The 18,714-nt window shown below is 45.7% G+C and overlaps 1 protein-coding gene across 8 annotated transcripts in view; it reads right to left on the reverse strand.

Annotated features, from left to right (window-relative positions):
• The window catches only part of LOC144780983 (uncharacterized), a 1,867,627-nt gene that overhangs the window by 148,138 nt on the left and 1,700,775 nt on the right, over window positions 1–18,714 (reverse strand). For 7 of the 8 annotated variants that reach the window (XM_078659579.1, XM_078659581.1, XM_078659578.1 and 4 more), the window contains one exon: window positions 6,430–6,483. The exons of the other annotated variant lie outside the window; for it this stretch is intronic. In XM_078659579.1, the coding sequence (XP_078515705.1) occupies window positions 6,430–6,483 (54 nt within the window). The remainder of the gene's footprint in view (window positions 1–6,429; window positions 6,484–18,714) is intronic. 8 annotated transcript variants of the gene reach the window in all.

Here is an 18,714-nt window from a genome sequence, read left to right on the forward strand (position 1 = left end):
TTACTTACCTTTGGCAACATTTTCTCTGGTAGAGACTCTATCTAACTATAGATTCCTTACATTTGAATTTCCCAGGGGTCAGGCTGGATCCGGAAACGTTTGTTGAGGAATACCCCTTGCACGGACTCCATTCGGCTCCACGTGACGTTGGCATTGTTAGCATCGGTTATGATATTGCGGTGCCTAAATTGGCGCCACCCAGGTGCACGGACGTCAGTACCTTTTTTTTCCACGCCAGAAACGCAGAGAAACGAAGTAACAGATGTAGTTGTGTGCAAAACTAGGGCTCTGAAAAGGGGAGTAACCCTAGCCATACAACATTATTCTACAAAACAGGAAGGCATGGTTAGAGCTGTAAGGAATCTGCAGCTATATAGGGTCTCTACCAGAAAATATGTTACTGAAGGTAAGTAACTTATTCATCTACTAGAGACTTCTAGCTGCAGATTCCTTATCTTTTAATGATATACCCCAGCCATGCCATCCCTGCGGTGGGTTGCAGACCAATACCTCAAACCAGGAAGTCCTGCAGGACTGAACGGGCAAAATGCCCGTCTCTGTGGAGTTGATTGTCTGGGCAGTAATGTTTGGCGAACGTTTGCAATGATGCTCATGTTGCTGCCTGACAGATGTCTGGGACACCCTGAGCCAAGGTCATAGTTGCAGCCTTTTCCCCGATGTAAAGGGAAATTACTCCCTAAGGGGGCTGCTTCTTTGCCAGGGCATAGCAGATCCTAATGCAGAGAACAACCCGGCGAGAGATGGTCCTTTTCTGCACTGCCCTTTCCTTCTTCACTCCCACATACCACACAAACAGTGTGAACCCTCGAACTTTGAACATCCTGGACTCGCTGCTGGGGAGGATAGGCCTGAAACTGCACTGTGTCCAGAGCATCTCTGATGAAAGGGAGCATCTGGGAAGAAGTCAGGTTTGACTTCAGCACATTTATAGAGAACCCGAACAAATGCTGGAGGTTTGCCACAGTCTAAAGGTGGGCGATGACTGCCTAGAGTGAAGACGCCTTCACCAGCCAGTGGTTGAGGTAGGGAAAGACTGACACCCCAAACCTGCGCAGAGGAGCTGCGACCACCACCATCACCTTGATGAACACCGAAGGGTCGCTGGTTAGGCCGAAAGGGAGAACAGTAAACTCAAAGTGATCACAGCCTACCTTGAACCGCAGGTACCACCTGTGGCCCGGCAGAATGGGGATGTGAAAATACACATCCTGCAGGTCCAACACTGCCATCTAGTCTCCTTGGTCTAGGACAGACAAGACCTGTGCCAGAATGAACAAAAAAACAGTGGAAAGAGAAGCAGAAAGAGGGTTAATAGACCTTTCTGTGCAGTGTAATACAAATTTCTACCAACTGCAGGAGTATACCATCTTAGTGGATCGTCGCCTGGCCGCCATAATAACATTACAGACTTCAGGAGGAAGGACAAAAGCCATCAACTACTGCTGCTCAATCTCCACGCATGGAGGCCCAGAGTTGACAAGTTCGGGTGGAGAAGCTTCCCCTGCTGCTGTGGCAGAAGATCCTTTCAAAGGGGCAGCCTGGTGGGAAGATCGATACTCATGTTCAGAAGCTCTGGATATCAGACTCTCCTTGCCCAGTCCGGAGCCATTGGGCCCGGTCGCTCCTGATCTTCTTCAGAACCCTGGACAGGAGAGGTACTGACACTGCACGTTCTCTTCAGAGGCAAACAAATCTAGCCAAGGTTCTCCCCACTCATGAAAGAGACCTTGCGCCACCTCCACCTGGAGATGCCATTTGTGATACGCTAGGCATCGACGGCTAAGTTCGTCAACCCTGGGGTTCAGAGAATGTGCCAGGTGTTGAACCACCAGGGTTATACCTTGCTGTTCCAGCCATATCCAGAGATGCAGGCTACTTGACAAAGGGTCCATGGCCCCACATCGCCCTGCTTGTTGCAGTACCACATGGCGGTGGTGTTGTCCGCGAAAACCTGTACTAACTTCCCCTTGAGAGAGGTAAGAAAGGCCTTCAATGCCAACCGAATTGCTTGGAGCTCCAACAAATTTATGTGGAGCCCCGACTCCACCGGAGACCAGTGCCACTGCCTTGGACCCAATCGTGATTTCCCTGATGCTGTGCCCACTGGAACTTCAGGTCCCACTCCGGAGCCCACAAAACCACCTGGCATGCTTTACTAACAGGATGCAGGAGGCTAGGAGGCCCAACAGCCTCAGAGTCAGTCTCACCAAAATCCAGGATGGAGGCTGAAACCTCGAACCTTGAATATCCTGGACTCGCTGCTGGGGAGGATAGGCCTGAAACTGAACTGTGTCCTGAACAGCTCTGATGAAAGGGAGCATTTGAGAAGAAGTCAGGTTTGACTTCAGCACATTTATAGAGAACCCGAACAAATGCAGGAGGTTTGCCACAGTCTGAAGGTGGGCGATGACTGCCTGGAGTGAAGACGCCTTCACCAGCCAGTGGTTGAGGTAGGGATAGACTGATACCCCAAACCTGCGCAAATGAGCTGCGACCACCCCCATCCCCCCGGTGAACACCCAAGGGTCGCTGGTTAGGCCGAAAGGGAGCACAGTAAACTCAAAGTGATCACAGCCTACCTTGAACCACAGGTACCACCTGTGGCCCAGCAGAATGGGGATGTGAAAATACGCATCCTGCAGGTCCAACACTGCCATCTAGTCTCCTTGGTCTAGGGCAGACAAGACCTGTGCCAGAGCGACCATCTGGAATTTCCCCTTCTTGAGGAAGAGATCGACGGTGGAAAGATATAAAATGAGCCATAACCCCTTGTTCTTCTTCAGAATCAGAATGTAGCCAGAATAACAGCCACTGCCTTCTCCTGTACCTGTTCTATAGCTCCCTTGCCCAAGAGAACTGTTACTTCCTCCTAGAGCATTTTTAAATGATCCTCCATCAGTCGTTCCTTATTTGGCAGAATGGGAGGAGGAAAAGAAAGGAAAGGAAGAGAATAGCCTTCCTGAATCATCTGCAAGACTCAGTTATCTGATGCTATGGACCTCCAGTGGGGGATATGATGATGTATTCTCCCACCAACTGGAGTGGTGTGGTCTTGCATAGTCTGACTAGGAGTGCTAAGAGGCTGCAGCAGCCGGGGGCAGGATAGGCAACATCTTCTGACTCCCATTCAGATGCCAGAATGAACTGCGTCTACATCCCCGCACAGCTTGGGAAGCCTGCACAGGATGATGGCTAGGATAGGGCTGATGCGGCTGGAATCCCCTACTGTTGCCACAAAAGGAGCAAAAGGTAAACTGGCCATGAAGAGTAGAGGAGAGGCCCCAGGATCTGGCCATAGAGAGTCCTTGAACCTGACGAGGGCCGGATCTGCCTTTTCCCCAAAAAGTTGAGTTCCGTCAAACGGCATGTCCATCAGATTGACCTGGATGACGCCTGAGAAGCCAGTTCTACTAAGCCAGGAGTGGCGCTTTCAGGCCACTGTCATTGAAATTGACCTGCTCAGCGAATCTGTTGTATCTAGGCCACACCGTTTTGAGAATTTTGAGGCATCTCTCCCATCCTTAACTGCCTCCGGGACCTGTGGCAGCACTTGACCAACCATCTCCCACAGGGAGTGGCGGAAACTGCCCAATAAGCATGCAGTGCTCACCGACCGCAATGCCAGGCTGTGGGAAGAAAACAACTTCTTCCCAAATGAAACCAGCCTCTTGAATTCCCTAGCCGAGGAGCGGAAAGGAATGCATCCTGAGACGTAAAGGCCTGCACCACCAAACATTCTGGGGTGGGGTGTTGGCTGAGAAACTTTGGGTCACCGGTACCTGAGCGATTGAGCAGGCAATTGTTCTATTCACAGGAGCCCCTGTGCTAGGCTTGGACCATGTGCCTAGAAGGATATCAGCAAGCACTGCATTGAAGGGTAAACTGGGTTCTGAGATGGAAGCCCCAGGCTGAAGAACTTCAGTCGGATATTATTCCAGACCTCCCCTGAGGGCAGCTCCAGAACATGGACCTCGGCTGGCCTCTTAACCGGATGCTCTCTCCTCATTAGCCACAGTTGGCGGATAGATTATGCCATTATCTGGAAAAGTGTCCAGTCCTGTGGCCTCCCCAAGTACCCCATACCAGTTCAACTGCTCCCCAGAGTCATCCTGGTGTTCCAGAGGGTTTAAAGACCCCTCTCATTCCTCTCCCAAGCAAAGCACATCAACAGGCAAAAACATAAAACCCCTTGGTTCAATCGACATCATTCCGGCTCTGTGTCATCGGGGATGAGGATGGGGCTTATACCACTGATGGACAACGGGGCATAGCAGGTACTGACTTCGGGTCCGACACCGGGGGAGGTCCTGGTGACACAATCTGCATCGGACCGGATCTGGGATCAGATCCCTGAGGCCCCACCAGCGCTGTGGCCGGAGCCAACAGCATCGAATCTAAGAGGGCCCCTCCCAACTCCGAAGGGCCTGAAGGCTCACCAGAGGGGTCAACCCACTCAAATACTTGGTGCACGGGCTTGTAAACCTCCATAATCTGAACAGTGGTCGCTCCGGGTCCCAGAATGGGAGGGAGGCAAAAAGTCGACCCTGGCTCCAGCTCCACAGAACCGTGCCTAGAGCGTCTGTGCTCCTTACCTCCTTCATCGATGGATGACATCCGAGGTGAAGAAGAAGTCTGCTTGGACTTCTTTTCTTCTTGTGCCTCCTCCCTGAGTGTCCTGATGACCTTGAGTGGATGAATAGGACTTTGGGCTCCGGGTGCAGTCCCACAACCTCCTCTTCCCTCATCAGGACCGGGATCTTCACAGAATCTCACTTGACAGCGTTGGCTATTTGGCCACAGGGAGCTTCAAAGCACACTCCCGCAAGGTCTTAGGAACCATGGCCTGAAAGTCCACGCACAACTTTGTATCATGGTCGTGCTCGAGACACCATATGCATACGAGGTTGTGTATCAGTGACCGACATAATGCAGGGACAGGCCCTGAATGGCTTTAACCCTGTCTTCCTCAAAGACATCCCTCGTACACGATGCAAAAAATATATAAATCAACAAAATGTCAAGAAAAAACAAGCCAAAAAGTGACAGAAGGGTATCTCTTCCCGATCGGTGCTCAACTGGCGCAGAAAAGAATATAACCGACGTCCGCAGGCCTAGGTGGTGTCCTTATAGGCGTCATAACCAACGCTAAAAATGCCGACCTCACACGGAGCCGAATGGAGTTACCCGACAGTGCGCATAAGGGGTATTGCTCAGCAAACGTTTCCACATCCAGCCTGATGCCTGGGAAATTGAAAGGTAAGGAATGTGAAGCTAGAAGTCTATCAGATTAAAAAAACACCAACATTGCTGTTTCCTGTGGGTCTCCAGGTAAGCACAAGGCGCTCTGCTGTCTTAACATACTTGGATGACAGCTGCTCTCCCTGCTAACATCCACACTCAAATACATCACCACTCTATGCCAACATTCACACCCAAACCACAGTGGTGTAACAGAAAATGGGTCACCTCCCCATGCAGAATGTGAAGAGGGGCCCTTGAGTCTACAATTTCTCACAGATATTTATTACCCTTGCTCAATGGGGGCTTCTGGAGGGTTGATAAGCCTGTAAATAATTGGGGCCTGCAGGGGCTTGCTTTACGCCTCTGTGAAGCATGTCACCACTCCATACTAACATTCACATTCAAACACAGTGGCGACTCCTCCACTGAGGCAGAGGAGTGTTGTTCCACTGCATTTTTGCAGTAAAACACAGGGAAAATAAAATGGTAATAACTTCTGTTATTATAATTTTATTTTCTCCTACTTCCTCCCTTAGCTTTATGTGTGGGGGTGGGGGCAGGAGAGGAGAGGAGTGGTAGCACTCTCCTAAAGCGCACAATGACTGCTTGGCTGGCACTCTTGTGCCCCCCAAAACAGTCTTGCGCACTTCGCATGTTCACCAGGCAGGCTGCATTACAGACTACATGGAGAACATACTGAGGTAATCAAATTGGAAAGGACACTGGTATCTACCATAACCATTGGTTATTGTTTGACAACCCTCATAAACGCTTAGAATGTAACGTTGCGGTATATCTTTTTATCCGCCCCTTCTTTTGCGTTATGGCATAGTCAATGGGTTGTCAAAGGACGTGTTGTATGCCTGCCTCACCAGAGGCAACCTCTGGTAAGAGTAGAAGTGTCCAGGGATTTTAGGACAGCGGCTAAGCAAAAGGTAACTAGAGCAGTTACGAGGGGTATTTAAAACACAGTGTCTTACCAAACCAAATCTTTATTCTAAAAAGGTAGACACTAGTGACTAAAACTTATCAGTATATTTTTTATAATCGAGTTACTAGATTATAAATATGATCAAAATGTGGTCGACATGTTTCAGCTCACCTGGGCCCAGCCGGGTCTATGGAGCTTTCGTCAGGACAAAACAGGGGGATATATATAGTACTCACACGACTTGTGTAGTATTCAGAAAAATGTATTTGTGGAACTCTCAAGGGGTTTTCCTGCATGTAGGAAAGAGAAATAAGCATCGAGAGACATACTGTGCATTTTCAAACAGTAAACAATAATTGGCATATAGCACGTATCAAGACAGAATTCTTAGTTTATCTATCTATTCAAGCAATCAATAGGATCAGAGAGTACTTGTAAGGGGTGCGTCACTAATCGCACATAGGAACAAACATACAAACAGGGAGTTGGAGAACAAGCAGTAAAATCTTAACTTCGAGTGAACATCGGACTGAATTGGCAGACGGCATTCTGGTGTATGACGATGCCCCGATAGTTAATTGGGAATCTATCGTTCTATGTAATAGATGGCATGTGCTCTCGCTATTGCGAGAGTGGGTCTGGCAAGAAATATGGTGTCAGATCGTATGTGGCCTCACCCCCTGACTAAATAGGAATTAAAGGCACACATTCAAAAAGAAGTTGTGGTCGCAAAAAATTAAAAGAAAACAAATACCTTAGTTATATTAGAGGTTCTCTTCCTCAGGGCGCAAAGAGTCGCATGAGGATTCTGATTCTATATAGAACGAGAGCTTATGTTAAATACCTGTTTGCTGACGAGTGATAGAAAATGGCATCTTCGGCATCTAAAAACACCGGTCTTACCCTCGTGTGCAAGTTAGAAGCTTCTTGTGCTGACTCTGCCCCCAGGTAATGGAAGACCTACGTCCTGCCTCGGTATAACCTCTTCAGTAAAAATAAAGAGAGGGTTCAGGATGTTATAAGAGTTACTCGCAAGATGGCGGTTTTTTGCAAGTAGTGTTATGAAAAAACTTACGCCCATCTGGTTTTTGACGATGCCCCGGTAATAAGTAGGGAATCTATCGTTCTATGTATTAAATGGCATGTGGTTTCGCCTTTGCGAGGGTGTGTCTGGAAAAAATTGTTGTCAGATCGTATATGGCCTCACCCCCTGACTGAATAGGAATTAAAGGCACAAATTCTAAGAGCAGTTGTAGTCTCAAAACAGTGAAAGAAAACAAAACAAGTACCTTAGTTAGGTTAGAGGTTCTCTTCCTCAGGGCGCATAGAGTCGCATGAGGAGTCTGTTTCTGTACAGAACGAGAGGTTATGTTAAATACCTGTTAGCTGACGAGTGATAGAAAACGACATCTCGGCATCTTGAAACGCCGGTCTTACCCTCGTGTGCAAGTTAGAAGTTTATTGTGCTGACTCTGCCCCCGGTAATGGAAGGCATACTTCCTGCCTCGATATAACCACAAAAGTAGAAATAAAGAGAGGGTTCAGGATGTTGTAAGAGTTACTCACAAGATGGCGATTTTTCGCAAGTGGTTTTGTGAAAAAACTTTTTATGAAAAAACCTTTGCCCATCTAAATCTCAGGAATTATGTTCGCCATGTTTTTACAGTATTCAATGAATTTACAGAAACAATCAGTAAAACTGGTGCCAAGGAATATTTTCATTCATCCCTATTATGTGTGTTCTAAGACGCTCGACCCATCTTTGTTCTTTCTCGAATAGTCGTTGTTCAGCATTGTTGTCTTTAGCCTGCAGCATTTCTAAGACAGTCCATCTCAGATCATCACAAGTATGGCCTGTATCCACAAAATGTGCGCAGAGTTTCGTTGTCTTTTTCTTCAATCGCACATTACTCCGATGTTCACCGATCCGGATTTTAATCTTTCTACATGTCATACCCACGTATTGTTTTTTGCAGGGGCATGTCACTAGGTATATTACGTGGGTAGAATTACAATTTGTATGTTGTCTTTGGGACCAGACAAAATCATTCGTTAGTTGTAATGTTTTTGTTGTTTTTGTGTATTTACACACTCCACAGGTACCACATGGATAGTGACCTGTGACTGGGGTCATGGTTGCATCCCTGATGGTGGATATTGTTGGTCTTATTCTTGGGCGTGTATGAACAAGTGTGTCCCGAAGATTCTTGGTCCTTCTATTGGCGAACCTGGGTTTAGGCCAATTTAGGCTACCTGATGTAATAATCTGCCAGTTTTTTCTTATTAGTTTTTGTACTTCATAGGAGGCTGGGCAGAAAGTGGTGACACAGGTGACTAAATCCTTGATCGGTTCTTTTCGATGGATTTGTAGGAGACAGTCTCGTGGTTGATTAGACGCTCTCTTTTTGCATTTGGAAATTACCCGAGAAGTGTAATCTCTGGTTCGCAATTTTTTGCAGAGGATTGTCGCTTGAATCTTGTAGTCAGTATTCTTGCTGCAATTGCGTTTGTGTCGTAGGAACTGACTATAAGGAAGATTGTCTCTTAATGGTCGAGGGTGGTAGCTCGAATATGATAGGAGACTATTCTTGGCTGTAGGCTTTGTGTACGTTTTTGTCTCCAGTTTACCATTTTCACAAAAAATGGTCAGATCTAAAAAATCAATACATCGGTTGCTGGCAGTGCAAGTGAATTTCAGCCATTGATCTCGGGTGTTTAGCCATTCCAGAAATGTCGTAAGGTTCTTGCTGGTGTCCCAAATTAGAAGGACGTCATCGATATAACGCTTCCAGTATAAAATACTGGAAACGAATGGATTGTCATCATGTAGGACAAATTTCTGTTCAAATTGGCTGACATACAGTCCCGCTACCGAAGGGGCAAAGGCACTCCCCATGGAAGTCCCATGACACTGTAGGTAGAGCTGATCATTGAATTTAAAATAATTCTCTTTTAGTGCCAAGCGACATCATTCAAGAATAAAGTGGCGAGGAGTTTGATGTAACCATTCTCCTTGGAAGAGTAGGTCCTCTAGCATTTGTAATGTATCGTCTTGGGGCAGGCTTGTGTACAATGACTCTACGTCAAGGCCTACTAGGACCATTGTGTTGGGGTCGAAGGTTCGTTCCCAACACAATGGTCCTAGTAGGCCTTGACGTAGATGAGTTTTCCCCCCCAGCCCCACCCACCCCGATACAGGCAATTTTAAACGATAAGAAAATCCATATCAGCGTACATTAAATATACTAGACAAAATAAACAACTATTACAAAAAAACAATACTACTGATATTTTCAACAAGGTAATTAAAGTCATTACTGTTCTAGACATTCAATCCAGTGAGCAAGTGGGTACCACATTTCTAGTCCCTTCTTTTTCTTATTCATACCCTTCCTACTGTATATAGCTTTTTCCAGGCTATATGTCGTTAGTAATCGTGCCCGCCATTGTTGGAAAGACGGAGGAACAGTGTCTAGCCAGGCCGAAGCCAGACAGATTCTAAGCACAGCCATAGAAATAAACAGGAGTCCCTTTCTGTTGTCTGCATTAATGTCCCTATCTACACCCAATATTATTTCTGATGTAGTGATCTCCATTTGTGTCTCAAATATTTCAGAAAGAAAGGTAGAAATCTCACATCTAATGGTACAGAGTGCTCCGCATGTAGCAAACATGTGAATAAAATCTTCTTCTGGCATCGCACATCTGGGGCAGGATGTCCCTTTACCTGTGCTCCATTTAGCTAGCTTGTAGGGGGTGTGATATAAATGAAAAAAAGTTTTATAGAATTGAGCTTGCAATTTAGAGGACATTAACCCCTTCGCTGCTAGGCCTTTTCCCCTCCTGTGCTAAGCCTTTTTTGGCGATCTGGGGTAGTGCGCGCTTAGGCCCCTGTAACTTTTTGACCACATAAGGTATCCACGCCAAATCTGCGTCCTTTTCTTCCAACATCATGTGGATTCTGAAGGTGCCCAGGGTTTGTGGATTCCCTTGGAGGGGTCCCAGAAATTAACCAAAATACAGTGAAATTTTTGTTTTTTTCAGAAAAATGCGAAAAACGGACTGCAAATGAAAGCCTCTGGGTTTTTCCCTGCAAATGCTATCAAAAAAGGGTTTGTGGCGCTGGAATCTCCATTTTCTCAGCTTTTAGGGAATGACAGTCTTTTGTCAGAGAACCAACATTTTTTACACAGTTTTGGCATTTTTCTGGGACATAGCCTATTTTTGCTATTTTTAAAGCTTTCAACCTCCTTCCAGTTAATGGTAGAAATGAGTTTGAAAGTAATAATGGATCCTGGAAAGCTATACATTTTAGAAATGTAGACAAAATTCTGAATTCATAAAGGGGTCATTTGTCTACATCCATGAAGGTTTCTTTATAGAAACTAACAGTTAAATATTGGAATAATTGAAAATTTGTTGAAAAAACCAGCCTTTTGTCTCAACGTTTTCACCTATAACTTCTTGTAATTTTGACAGCTCTTGGAAAGCAATATACAGTTACATCTGTTAGACCTTCCTGGTTGTGGGGATATATAGGACTTGTAGTTTCACCAAGAACCCGACGAACCTAGATCCAAAAACTGAGCAGCAACTTGCAATGGTATTTTATTATTTACTGGGTATAGAGCACTTTTTCTTGGAAAATGTATACATGGAAAAATCTGTATGAAAGACACCTATGTATTTCTGAATTGGGTACAAATTATAGAGTTTAGAAACAGTATATATTTGCACATTTTCAAAATTGGGAATACTCATACGAGCATGAGAATGTCTTTCATTGGGAAAGGAGAAATGCATGAAAACTCAATTGGTAATAACAGTTGATTTACCAATCTGAATTACCCTAAGTCTCCCGATAAAAACGGTACCTCACTTGTGTGGGTCGGCCTTGTGCCTGCGACAGGAAACGGCGCAAAATGCAACGTGGTCACACCTCAATTTTGCAGTTAAGAAATTGACCCTTTTATGGCAAAGTGCCTAGCTGTAGTTTTTGCACCCTAGCTCTGCCGGCGCCTAGGGAAACCTAGCAAACCTATACATTTTTGAAAAGTAGACACCCAGGGGAATTCAGGATGGGGCGAATCGACTGCCTACCCGAAAAAAATTGTGCCTCACGTGCCTGGGTCTGCCTAGTGCCTGCGACAGGAAACAGCGCAAAACGCAACGTGATCGCACCTCAATTTCGCAGTGAAATCGTGCCCTTTTTTGGCAAAGAGCCTTCTTTTAGTTTTTGACCCCTAGCTCTGCCGGCACCTAGGGAACTCTAGCAAACCTATACATTTTCAAAAACTAGACACCCAGGGAAATTCAGGATGGGGTGACTCGACTGCCTACCACCAGGTTCTGTTACCCAGAATCCCTTGCAAAGCTAAGAAATTGACAAAAAAAAACATTTTCCTCACATTTCTGTGGTGGAAAGTTCTGGAATCTGCGTGGATCAACAAATTTCCACCCACCCAGCGTTTCCCTGGGTCTCCCAAAAAAATGGTACCTCACTTGCCTGCGTCTGCCTAGTGGCTGCGACAGGAAACAGCGCAAAACGCAACGTGGTCGCACCTCAATTTCGCAATGAAATCGTGCCATTTTTTGGCAAAGAGCCTACCTTTTGTTTTTGACCCCTAGGTCTGCCAGCACCAAAGGAAACCTAGCAAACCTATACATTTTTTAAAACTAGACACCCAGGGGAATTCAGGATGGGGTGACTCGACTGCCTACCACCAGGTTCTGTTACCCAAAATCCCTTGCATAGCTAAAGAATTGACAAATAAACGCATTCCCCTCACATTTCTGTGGTGGAAAGTTCTGGAATCTGTGTGGATCAACAAATTTCCACCCACCCAGCGTTACCCCAGGTCTCCCGAAAAAAATGGTACCTCACTTGCCTGGGTCTGCCTAGTGGCTGCGACAGGAAACAGCGCAAAACGCAACGTGGTCGCACCTCCATTTCGCAGTGAAATCGTGCCCTTTTTTGGCAAAGAGCCTACCTTTTGTTTTTGAACCCTAGCTCTGCCGGCACCGAGGGAAACCTAGCAAACCTATACATTTTTGAAAACTAGACACCCAGGGGGATTCAGGATGGGGTGACTCGACTGCCTACCACCAGGTTCTGTTACCCAGAATCCCTTGCAAAGCTAAAAAATTGTGAAAAAAAATGCATTTTCCTCACGTTTCTGTGGTGGAAAGTTCCGGAATCTGCGTGGATCAACAAATTTCCACCCACCCAGCGTTCCCCCAGGTATCCCAAAAAAAATGGTACCTCACTTGCCTGGATCTGCCTAGTGCCTGCGACAGGAAACAGCGCAAAACGCAACGTGGCCGCACTGTAATTTCGCAGTGAAAATGTGCCCTTTTTTGGCAAAGAGCCTACCTTTTGTTTTTGAACCCTAGCTCTGCCGGCACCTAGGGAAACCAAGCAAACCTATACATTTTTGAAAACTAGACACCCAGGGGAATTCAGGATGGGGTGACTCGACTGCCTACCACCAGGTTCTGTTACCCAGAATCCCTTGCAAATCTAAGAAATTGACAAACAAAACGCATTTTCCTCACATTTCTGTGGTGGAAAGTTCTGGAACCTGCGTGGATCAACAAAGTTCCACCCACCCAACGTTCCCCAAGGTCTCTCGATAAAAATGGCACCTCACTTGCGTGGGTAGGCATGGTGGCTGCAACAGGAAAAGGTCCAAATCTTACGGTGGAGAATTTAAAATAACCTACAGCAAAACTACCTTGATTTTTGGGGGGGGACCTGAGTTTTTGGCCCGGGGCTCGGCGGCCATCTTTGGAAACTACAAAACTGTGGAAAAGTAAATTTTGCCATGTTCTGTGTCCCTACGTGTTCCCCATCTTATGTTGCATGTGCATGATTAATATGCATATGTATTCCCCATGTTCGATTAAAGACGCACTTACAGTTGTGTCCATCTCTAGTATGCCAGTTTCCAGTTCTCGTGAAAGCTACGAGTATCAGGCCTATGTAAGGTTACGTTGCCACGTTTCTCAGTGTGCACGTTATTTCATTGAAAAGTCCCCGTTTCTAGGCCTCTAAAGGGCCCGGACACCAGATTCAGCTCCTGTCTCCTGAGCCCTCGCTGAGGAGCGATACAGCCCCCACCTGTATTCCTGACCCTTCACTTACTTCCTGCCTCACAGTGCCCGGCTCGGCCTCGGCCTGGCTCTGCCTGCTAGTCTGCCAAGAGTATGTTATGATTCTAGTTATCAGTCCAGCCCTCCTTCTCTGCATTCCTAAGCTACTGAATCGCATCAATAGTTTCAGTCATCGTCTAGCCTTTACGTCTCCATGTAAGAGAAATACTGTATTAAAAGGTCATTTAATATTCCTCAACACGCACTACATATAGAATAATACATGCACCAGTCTTAGAATCTGTTAGCCTTTACCCCGATAACTTTTAGTTTATATCAACATGTTCTCTAAACATCAGATACTAGATAATGTTTAGGTACATGTCGCCCTGACTCTCCAGACTTCAGTCTCTGCTCCTAGCGCAGAAGTCATAGCCCCCAGCTTCTCCTAGTAACACGTCATTGTCAGTTTACGCGCACCACTAGGTTAGAGGTCCCGGCTCCTTAGGTAGCCCCCTCCATGTTTCCGCCCCATTTATGACATATTCTGTTACGTTTACATCACATGTCTATGTAAACGCCTTCTGTTACACCTCTTTCCACCCTTATCTTTCGCGACTGCTATTGACCACACCCACTGCTACGCCTATTGTATGTATTGTAATGCAATTGTTTTAGTATATATACTTGTGCACTGTTATTAAATGTTACGCCGACGCCGACTCCGATCCTGCCCCCGGCAGCGCTGCCATCCTATTCCTGTGCAGGTTGTCCTGTTCCTGTCCTTATGCTGTATTAAACCTGCAAACTCCTACTACCTCGAATCTTGACTCTTATTTATTGAGCTATCTGTTATTACTATGTCCAGTCAAAAATAGATCCGGTATTATTTATTTATATACCACATAATGGCGCCCGAATAGGGACCTGCCCTTTCCCCACGCGCCGGTGAAGCCACGTAAGCCCCCTGATCCTCTACAGCCGTGACGGAACCATACCGTGCACGTGCAGATATTTCTGCTTCAAGTATCCCTCAGGCCCACGGAGGAGACGGAGGTTGCGGTCCAGCATCCAGACGAGGCGGTGGAGGAACGCGGCGAGTCCCGACCAGAGCCCAAGCCGAGAGTTCAAGGTCCGAGGTATCCGGAGGCCCACCCGTAACAGAAGTCCGAAGTTTGTCCGTCCGGCGTCGAAGCAGTCCAGTCCAGTCCGAGGCCTTCCGTTCTTGCTGCCCGGTGAGTACCATTGCTGGGGTAGTATCTAGACAGGGTCAATCTAATTGACTCTGGTCCGTGGGTTTGGTGGTACACAGATCCAACACGAAGTGTCCACTCCGGTGGATGCGGGTCCTGACGTGTCTCTTTATGAGACCGGTAAGTTTCGTACTGTTTCAGCAGTGCATCTAGTTTCTGTTCTAGTCCGTTCTGTTCTCGAGAAAATTCATGTATTCTGTTTCCAGTATTCCAGGTAGTATTTTGTCAGAACTGTTATTTTAAAATGTCATTCATGTATTTTAATGTCGTGGTATGAAAGTGGTGTAATTATCGTGTTCATTGTGTATTGTATTGTGTCTAGATTACAGTTCAGTCATGCCGTTGTTTTCCAAACTACGTCAGTTAAAAACAAGAAAAGGTCTGTTAGAAGAAGCAGTTCCTGTCCCGCCTAGGGACAGTCCAGGTCACTTTATGTATCAAAAGCATGGCATAAGTGCCATATTGTATCTAGATTTATGGGTCGAGTACACCAAGGAATTAGAAGAAAAGTATAGATGGCCAGTATCAGGCACATGGGATGCCGAGTGCATCATGCGAGTAGAAGAAGTATTATGGAAAAAGAAAGCCAGACAGTCACAGAAAGATGCCATCGAGTTATGGCGCAAAGAATCTCATAAAAGGACTGAAAAAGAAATCAGAAAGTCAGAATTAAGTAGAGAATCCTTAGAACGAGCCCAAGAAAGGGAACTAACCGAAATAGGTGAACGAGTTAAAACCGAACAGTCAGACAGACAGAGAAATGCCCTCATTAAGGGTATGTATCCTCTTCTTGCCGAGGGATTGCCAAAAGCAACCCCGGAGGCATCCAGTAGTTTTCCGCCGCCCTTAGTTCCGACCAAGCTACGTCACAAACCGACCGCAGCTGATATTTTTCTCTCGTCCTATTTGGACGACACAGTCCCAGAATATGCAAATCCTGTTCCGCCAGTTCCTGTAAATAATGCAATTCCTGCTCCTCCAGTCACCGGGGCACCTTTTGCAGTACCTGCTACGGTACCCCCGGTCCAGCCCATAGTACAACTTCCCGCCACATCAGCCACTCTGCCAGCACGAAGAGTATCAGTCGACGATTCTAGTCTAGGGGCCGCAGGAGGAGGTCCTCCTGGTACCCCGCCACCACACCAACGTGTAACGTTAGTCGAGTTACATGAACGTGCGTTACAGCGTACGCCCAAATATAAGTCCGTTGCAGACATCCGACGAGCTCTTACTGAATGCCGCTATGATCCAGTCACAGGCGATGATAGTACGGTTATATACTCCATACGTGTAAGACGGGTGACCGGGTATTTGGACACCCTACCAGATATGAAAGAAGATCTAGACAGAATATATCGTTTCATCCGTACAGGGGATGATCCAGAAAGTATTGGTGAAGCCATGTCTCAAAGGAAAGCTGAGATCCAGCTCATGATATTAAAGTTTCTGATTAATTGTTTAATAAGGGAACAAGATTATCCGACCAAAGATCCGGCCGAAATGAGAACCCTGTCAAGGTGGAGTGATAATATAGCCGAGGGTAAGCACAGAACTATCAGTAGTATAGAGAGTATGTACAAGAAGATACGTAAAGAAATAATAAGGTTACACGAACAACGTAAAACAGCACAAGTAAGCGAGAAAGAGAATGACTCTCCTACAGAAGAGGTAGAGGACGAGAATACCGCCAGAATAGCGTATGTAGGAAAATCTAGATTTCCAGACCGCCATTTACGCCTAGAACACAAGAAAATCTTTCATCATCCAGCACCAGAACAAGGTTCTCTAGAACAAGTATTTCAAGCTACCGATCACGTTTTGAAATCACGAATCGGTTATAGGGAACTAAGTACTATGCATGAACAAGAACTAGTCCGATCAGCAGTCCGATGGATTACTGATTCTACCACTTTTCCAGACAAAATAGTGGCACAAATGTTTCTGAAATTGCCCCCAGCCGAGCAACGACTGGTGGGTATGTATATGATCCAACACCTCATCACTCTGTATGAGGGTCAACATTCTGATCCAGGTCCGTTACATGATGTCCTGAACGAGTTACTCCAGTATAGATGGAAAGGTTTAGGTACCGATTTAATTAGTGTCATTCTAGAACAGCGCCACAAATATAGTATGTTTTTGAACCCGCATTTTGTTCATGTCTCACCTCCAGAAAGTAAACCGTTTTACATAGACAGACAGCATCCGTTACGAGAAGTACACCCAGTCAGGACAGCAGATGGTGAAATGCAACGAGTATTTGTTTACACCCCGATTACAAAAATGGAACTCTTAGAGATGAAGAAATTAATTCCTTGTCATGACAAAGATCCAGCAAGGTTCCACCGAGAATTAAAGGACATGCTCCGTATGGGAGAATATACGTATCCAGATATTATTAAAATGTTAAAGGTCCTGTTGCCTGCGGGCATATATGAAAAACTCAAGGAAAAAGAATGGGAGGTGGGAGAGAAAAAGATCGATTGGGCAGTTCTAGAAGCTGAAGATAAGATACGAGTACCAGGTACCGGTCTTGGAGAGAAATGTAAAGAATTACCAGAACTGTTAATACAAGTTTTGCCCAGATTGTTAGCCACTAAAAAGGAAGACTGGGATGCAATCTCAGCCTGTAAACAGAAACAAGATGAAGACACTAGTGATTTTTATTCTAGATTTGAAAAATGTTTTATTATAAACAGTGGATTGAAGACGAGTAGCGAGTCATACCCTCATCTTTTTGTTACTAAATTAGTCGAGAATTCAAGTCCACAAGTTAAGAATCGAGTTTTGAAAGTCGAAAGTACATGGCAAGCTAGTACCCCGTCGCAGATGTTACAGATGCTCCAGTATCATCAGAATAGAATCAGAGAAGAGCAAGAACACGAGAGAAGACGTATGAAAGACACGAAAATGAAAGTACTAGTTGCACAATCTATTCCACAAGACAGTCAGAAGAGGGGTCCGAATCAAGCCAGTCATCCTGCGGCTCCCGTTAAAGGGACATGCAATTATTGTAAACAGCCAGGTCATTTTGTAAACGAGTGTGCAGTTCTGAAACACAATATAGCCACTGGTAAAACTAAAGAAAGACCACGTCCGTCTAGACAAGAACAAGTTTCACAGACTTCTCAGCCACAGAATGCACAACAGACAGTTCCAGCACCGCAGCCTATTGCTGCAGCACAGCATGTTACACAACAAATGTATCAGTATGCTCAGTCTGAGTATCCAGAGTATCAACAGTATTCATGAAACAGCCTAGAGAGGGAGGTAGGCTTGCCTCTCATCGAGATTCCTGTAGATCAAGAAGGTCCCTATGTTCACAGTCAAGTATTAGGGAAAGACAGAAAGTTTCTGATTGATACAGGGGCAAGTAGGACTACCATAAGTCACGCCGAAGTTCCAGGGGCTCCGCTCTCAGGCTCTAGAAATGTTTCCCTTGGATTTTCAGGAAAACCTATTGTAAACGAGATATCAAAGCCAGTTACTCTTGAAGTAGGTCCATTGTCCCGAACTACTGATCTATTACTTACGAAGTCATGTCCAGAAAATTTGTTAGGCATTAAGACACTGAAAGAATTAGGTGCAGTTATTTGCTGTTCCCCAGAGGGAATACGTTTGTTTTTACGTGACTTCAAGGGTCACTATGTATTGCGAGATTTCGATCCAAGATTGTCTAATGTTCCGCAGCATCTATGGGCGCAAGGTCCAACTGATGTTGGTTTCATGCAGATCACACCTCATCGTGTGACTCTCAAACCAGGTATAGTCCTGCCACGAATCAGACAGTACAGATTGCCACCTGAGGCTGTAGCAGCCTTATCCAAAATTATTGACGAGCTCATGGCTCAAGGAGTAGTTGTAGAAACTGACTCCAATGTATGTAATTCTCCGATCATTCCAGTCATGAAACGTACTGATCCAAATACACCCCCAGTATATCGATTAGTGATTGATCTTCGAGAACTCAATAAATGTATTATTCCCCAGTATCCAGTTGTTCCAGATATTTCATCCCTATTGACAGCCATTGATTCTGAGGCAATATTCTTTACCGTAATCGACCTCAAGAACGCATTTTTTAGTGTCCCAATTCATCCAGACAGCCAGTACCTTTTCGGTTTTTGTTTAAATGGAAGGAGCTATAAATTCACACGAGCTCCTCAAGGTTTCACA

The sequence above is a fragment of the Lissotriton helveticus genome, chromosome 9, assembly GCF_964261635.1.
Source record: "Lissotriton helveticus chromosome 9, aLisHel1.1, whole genome shotgun sequence".
NCBI lineage: Eukaryota > Metazoa > Chordata > Amphibia > Caudata > Salamandridae > Lissotriton > Lissotriton helveticus.